The sequence below is a fragment of the Sinocyclocheilus rhinocerous genome, unplaced genomic scaffold (genome assembly GCF_001515625.1).
Source record: "Sinocyclocheilus rhinocerous isolate Xijiao unplaced genomic scaffold, SAMN03320098_v1.1 scaffold2849, whole genome shotgun sequence".
In the NCBI taxonomy this organism is placed as follows: domain Eukaryota; kingdom Metazoa; phylum Chordata; class Actinopteri; order Cypriniformes; family Cyprinidae; genus Sinocyclocheilus; species Sinocyclocheilus rhinocerous.
The window spans coordinates 200,488-206,880 of record NW_015642055.1 but is presented as its reverse complement, the minus strand read 5'-3'; the positions used below and the strand labels follow the sequence as shown (position 1 = coordinate 206,880).

At 36.6% G+C, this 6,393-nt stretch overlaps 1 protein-coding gene across 1 annotated transcript in view; it reads right to left on the bottom strand.

Moving 5' to 3' along the window:
• Window positions 1–205: 205 nt before the first annotated feature.
• LOC107755569 (probable ATP-dependent RNA helicase DHX58) overlaps window positions 206–6,393 on the bottom strand; it is a 9,295-nt gene continuing 3,107 nt past the window's right edge. The window contains exons 5-12 of the mRNA XM_016572441.1: window positions 4,629–4,742; window positions 4,383–4,515; window positions 4,113–4,298; window positions 2,945–3,192; window positions 2,465–2,776; window positions 2,187–2,377; window positions 1,325–1,418; window positions 206–1,195 (exon numbers count right to left, since the gene is read on the bottom strand). Coding sequence (XP_016427927.1) covers window positions 1,004–1,195; window positions 1,325–1,418; window positions 2,187–2,377; window positions 2,465–2,776; window positions 2,945–3,192; window positions 4,113–4,298; window positions 4,383–4,515; window positions 4,629–4,742 — 1,470 coding nt within the window. The 3' untranslated portion in view covers window positions 206–1,003. The remainder of the gene's footprint in view (window positions 1,196–1,324; window positions 1,419–2,186; window positions 2,378–2,464; window positions 2,777–2,944; window positions 3,193–4,112; window positions 4,299–4,382; window positions 4,516–4,628; window positions 4,743–6,393) is intronic.

Here is a 6,393-nt window from a genome sequence, read left to right as displayed (position 1 = left end):
AAATGACCGTACGCCCAATTTTCTGTCGTACGTTCATTTCGTAAATGAAGCCCATTGTGTCCATTGTAGCTTTTCTTCCTGAAAGGATTGCCCCCCCCCCCCAAAAAAGGCCACACCCACTTTAGACCCTCATTTCACTGAACAGCCATGTCGGGTGAGATATATATATATATATATATACAGTATATATATTTTTTTTATTATATATTCTAGATGTGATATACAGACTCTCATGTGGTAATGCAGAAATGAAAAATGGTCAGACTTTTAAAAATACATACGTTATACACATTTTTTTTTTGTGAGAAACATACTTTAAGTGCTATAAACAAACCTGTAACCAGTCTGTAAATGAAGGCTCACAGATTATGAAGCGTGTTCATATTTCTCCTCATTTGTAAGTCACTTAGGATAAAAGCATCTGTTAAATGAATATATGTAAATGTTCCAGCAATCTGAAAGCGACAGTCTGAGCAGACTAGAGCTCAATGGGGGCCATTAAGAGCTTCAGGTGCATTTAGAGACATATTGCACAGTAATGTCAACAATAACTAATAATCAAAGAGCAGCACAGTCCTGATCCCAGAGATGGACACCACAAAAAAAAAAAATCAATGAAATTGTCATAAATAAATATACAGTCAAAACATTTAACACACACACATCTTTCTCAGATAAAACAAAACTCTTACATGACAGAAACTACTAAGTAAACATTACACTTTAAAACTATATTTTGAGTACAAACAGCTCTATTATATGGAGGTTCCCAGCTGTCTTTTGACACTCACAACCAACCACAAAAGCATCTACTTCCCCCAACATCCATGAACAACCATGATGACTAATCAGCATAATCAGGATGGATCATTTCATATTTAAATGATGCTAAGTAGTTTGCGACTAACAGCAATCAATGGCCCCTTGCAGTACCACCTACAAGCAGAAAACTGAAAAAATCTGACACAGTGACTGTTACAATGTTTTGCCTGAGTTTAAATGGTCAGTCGTCTAAGTCTAGGTCAGGGAAACGGCTGCTCATGTCCTTAAGAAAGTCGAACTCTTTCACCTGGAACTCAACATCCTTCCACTGCTTGGGAGTGGATTTGCCTCCAGGAGTCTTCAAGGAAAAGCTCTTTATTTTCAAGCAGGGGACTATTACCACCCTCCTGAACTTAATCTCCATTCCCCATTCCTGAGAAAGAGAGAGACGGAGGAATGAACAAAAGTAGGTCAGTATTCTTAAGGATTTCTTCCTGTGTTTAGTCGGATACATTTATAATGCAACATGTGATCTACATGCGTAAACTAACACAATCTGTACCTTTCCACAGTTCCTGCAGCTGATAACCCGTCCAGGCTCCCAATCTTCAAAGCTCTTCTCCAGAACGACCTGCACACCTGCTGTATAATGCCTCCTATGAAACACACCAGTACAGACATGTTTGTTTTTGATCATGGTAGGGATCATTGACTTCATTGTTTTTATTCTGAGCTAATGCCATTTTCTGTCCCATAAGCTATCGAACAAATTGCACTTGAGTAATAAAATGTGGCTCTAAGAATAAACCATAAATGTCACTACTGTTCAAAAGTTTGGGGACAGTAAGGTTCTTTTTTTTTTTTTTTAAGAAAGAAATTATACTTTTAATACATTGTTCAGCAAGGATGCATTCGATTGTTTCAAAGTGACAGAATCATTTTGTAACATTCTAAAAATCTTTACTATTTCAAATAAATGCTTTTCTTTTGAACTTTCTATTCAACAATGAATCATGAAAACAATAAACTTATCACAGTTTCCACAAAAATATTAAGCAGCACAACTGTTTTCAGTATTGATAACAATCAGAGTATTAGAATGATTTCTGAACTGAAGACTGGAGTAATGATGCTGAAAATTCAGCTTTGCATCACAGGAATAAATTACATTTGAAAAATATTTAAATAGAAGCTGTTATTTTAAATTATAATATTTCACAATATTATTTCCTTTACTGTATATTTGATCTAATAAATACAGAATTGGTGAGCAAAAGAGACTTCTTTCAAAATCATTAAAACAACTTTTGAATGGTAGTGTAGTGTATTTCATTAAACACTCTCCTTGGCTGCATATTTTTCAGAATTATTTAATGTCTATTTGGTCTGTGATACTGACTGTCATGCACTCAGGAATAACTCACTCAAACTCAAGGTTGATGTTGACATGGTGAGTATTTTCTATTTTTCTTAAATCTTCTCCACTGCAGACAGGCAAGAAGCATCCTCTGCATTGAAACTGAACCTGACCGGGACTATAGCGCTGCTCCCTCTCATCCTTTTTCCTCTCGGCCTGGATTCGAATCATAACAGCGTTTTGTTGGAGCTCGGATATCTGACAGGAATAAAGAGACAGAAGTTTTTTAGGAACCTGAAATCTGAATACTTCAAGCTTTTCTATTATTTGACGTGAATTGCAAACCTTGCGACTGAACTCCCTGGGACTCATTTGCTGCACTTGGTCAATAGCTTTTGCAGTCAGACTTTCTAGATACTCATTGGTGAGTTCCCTGCGTATTTCACGCCCACCTTCTTCGGCCACCACTGAGTAGACGCTGTTCATAGCTCGAGCCCGCCCACTGGCCTGCTGCTGCGCGATCTCATTGGTCAACAGCCCGTAACGTACAACTAAGTTGCATTCTGGAATATCAAGTCCTTCCTCAGCTACACTGGTGGAGATGAGGAGGTTGAGGATTCCTTTTCTAAAATGTTTTATGGTTTCCTTTTGTTCATTCTAAGAACAAATACAAAAAAGCAGACATAAATAGGAAGTAGAGAAAATTATACTGTAAGTAAACTTCTTCCTGTAAATACTGTATATGGGATGTTTTTCTTCAAGTAAGCATGACTAACAAATGCTTTTTAGGGAAACCATCTGAGACGCTTTCTTGTGTGAAAGTACCTGGGTCATGTGATTTGCACCTGTACCCGCTCCTGTGAGAATGCCAGCTTTGACGTTGACCCTCTGCAGCTCAGGGTTGGAGTTCACCCAGTCAAACAGACAATGGGTGCCCCTGCGGGTCTTAGAGAAGAGGATAGCGCGAGAGTTTTCATCATTAAACTCTTCCTGCAATGTGCATTGCAACCGGGCCAGTTTGGGGTTTTCGTAGCGGGCATTCGATGCCAGCTGTTTAAGCTCCACACGGTTCTCTGAGTAGAAACAGAAGAGTGGAAATATTTGTCATCATTTGAGTGAATGGTTGAGATATTATTAGCTGAATGCTAATAACAAAGACAACACCATCAAATTTTGCTGTCAACACAGACCACAAATAAAGGGACAGTAATCTAAATATGCATAAACAAAACTGAGATTTAAGCAGAAAGCAAAATTATCAATGAATAGTGGCTTTAATTTCAGCCTGTTTCCCACAAAAAAATAAAAATAAAATAATCGTATGACTTTACAAGACTTTTATAACACACAAATCAAGTGGACTACTTTTATGAAGCTTTTTTTGCACTGATAATACAATTTTGGCTATAACCAATAAATTCTATTACAATTCTATACTATTTAGTCTAAATAAAAAAAAATAAACTAAAATCTATGATTTTAAATCCGACATGTTAATTTAGACATCACAAAATGATAAAGTACAGTATAAAAATGTGATTCATTTTGAACTTGGATAAAGATTAACAGCGTTATTAAATTATTACTGTTTTTTTAAATATTAACTTTAAGTGAGTGTTAGATGACAGAAAGGCTAAAATCTAAATTTAACAATAGGGTACACGAACAGGCACAAGTAAATATATTTATTAATATATTAGCAGATATATATCTAATACTGACTGATAAAATACAAAAAAGTGTAACATTGGCCCATAACTGCTATGGTGCCAATATATTTTTGTCCTTTTTGAAACTTAACCCCTCAACTAAAGTCTTTCATTGTATGGAAAAATAGCATGCAAAATTTCTCCCTCTGTTATTATTATTTGTATGTGTGTGGGAAAATAAGTCATACAGGTTTGTAACAACACTGCGGTCAGTAAATGATGAGGGGTTAACTATCCCTTCACAGAGCATCACAATAGTCAACAGCACAGTAAACAATCCACACCATCAAAAAGTCCCTGGAGAAAGAGATCTGTTCCATCCAGCAATTTGGTTTTCCTTGAATTGTAGAACTCGTCTAGACCCCAGAACGCGTCCACCATGCGAACGGTGTCATTAATGAGAAGAGCGTCGTTGTATTGCCGCAGGTGCAAAGCACACTGAGCAATCAGTCTGTTCTCTTTCTTTACACCTGACAAACAAACACACCATCAGATCAAGTCATGTTTTTGCAGGAGATTGAGAATATACGACTCAAAGTTGTAGTGACATTAACCTGCTTTTTCTAGTTCCACCACATCAGCTTCATATTCCTGGGTGCCCATCTCTCGCAGGCTGCGACTCACCGTTGACGGCATAAACTCATGAATCATCAACATCATTGCCTTCAAGTGGTCGCCAAATGGATCCTGTTGCACACAAACAAACATATACACACACACACACACATATTGGGTCTTGAATGTTTAAGCAGTTGTACAGTACAATCACATTATGACTCAAGACACACAGAGGAAAGTACCAGAGCTCTTTTTTCCACAATATCATATTGCTTTTTGGGTCTAGGAACGACTTTCTGCAGCACTAGAGTAAAATTCTTGGTGGACACAATTACTGAATCCAGATTGGCACAGATCTGAGAATGAGAGAGGAAAAGAGATTCTTTCATTAGTTCACAGCACAAAATAAATTAGTTTTCAATTGACTTGATGTTTGTATTTGTATTAATGTCCATTATAGGTCATGTATCTGATATTAAAGGGTTAGTTCACCCAAAAATGACAATCCTGTCATTAATTACTCACCCTCATGTCGTTCTAAACCCGTAAGACCGACCTCCGTTCATCTTCGGAACACAAATTAAGATGTTTTGATGAATTCTGAGAGCTCTCTGACCCTCCCATAGACAGCGATGTAAGTAACACGATCAACGTCCAGAAACGTAGCAAGGAGGTCGGTAAAATAGTCCATGTGACATCAGTGGTTCAACCGTAATTTAAAGAAAACAAAAATAACGACTTTATTCAACAATTCGTCTCCTCCGCGTCACCCTATAGTGCTATTTTACCGATCTCCTTGCTACGTTTCTGGACCTTGATCGTGGTAATTACATTGCTGTCTATGGGAGGGTCAGAGAGCTCTCAGAACTCACCAAAAATATCTTAATTTGTGTTCAGAAGATGAACGGAGGTTTTACGGGTTTAGAACGAAATGAGGGCAATGTTCCCTCTAAGCTACGTGTGAGCGGCCGCGCAGAAGAAATAATGTGCCGCGCACACGCAAAAATGAGTTGGGAAAGTCATTTGACTGTATTCTAGTAAAAACGAAAGAATTGCAATGATCGGGTAAACTGCTATAAAGTTGATGTCGCTATAGAGTTAGAACCGGTGAATGTGGTTTACAGGTTTCATAGAAAGAGAATGATGTGCATGTGCGCCCAATGAGTCGCTGTAGAAACCGGATACTTCAGTGGTTGCGGACGAAATAGCTCAAATCGAGAGCCAACGCAAACGCAATTACGCGAAATAAAACGTCCTCGGGTTTTAAAGAAGAGTGGCTTGATTAAGTGCTGGAAATAGCGGATGATGGGCACAGAACGGTAACAAAACTCAGAGACATTTACAGTCACACACAGGTGTATTGTGCAAACTGTATTTCATAGGGATGTTTAGGTAGCTATAGAAGAATTCACGTTCACGGTTTTTTTTCTTTGAAAATATTTAACTTGCAGATCTCAGTTTAAATGCTTCAGTTTGTTTTGATATTATATTATATTATGTTAGGCCTATATTATAAAGCTAATAAATAATTGACCTTGTTTTTTAATGGAGTCACTTATGCTCATCAAGGCTGTATTTATTTGATCAAAAATACAGAAAAAAAACAGTAATATTGTGAACTATTAGGCTATTGCAATTTCTAATATTGGTTTCCTATTTTAATATACTTTAAAATATAATGTATTCCTGAAGCAAAGCAGAATTTTCAGCATCATTACTCCTGTCTTCAGAGTGATCCTTCAGAAATCATTCTAATATTCTGATTTATTATCAGTGTTGAAACTTGTGCTGCTTAATATATATTTTTTTATTGTGCTGTTTTGATTCTTTGATTAGGCTAACAAAAAGTTAAAAAGAACAGCATTTATTAAAAATAGAAATCTTTTCTAGCAATATAAGTCTTTACTATCACTTTTTATCCATTTAACACATCCTTGCTGAATAAAAGTATTAATAAAAAAAAAACAAGAAAGAAAAAATTTACTGACCCCAAACTTTTGAATAGTA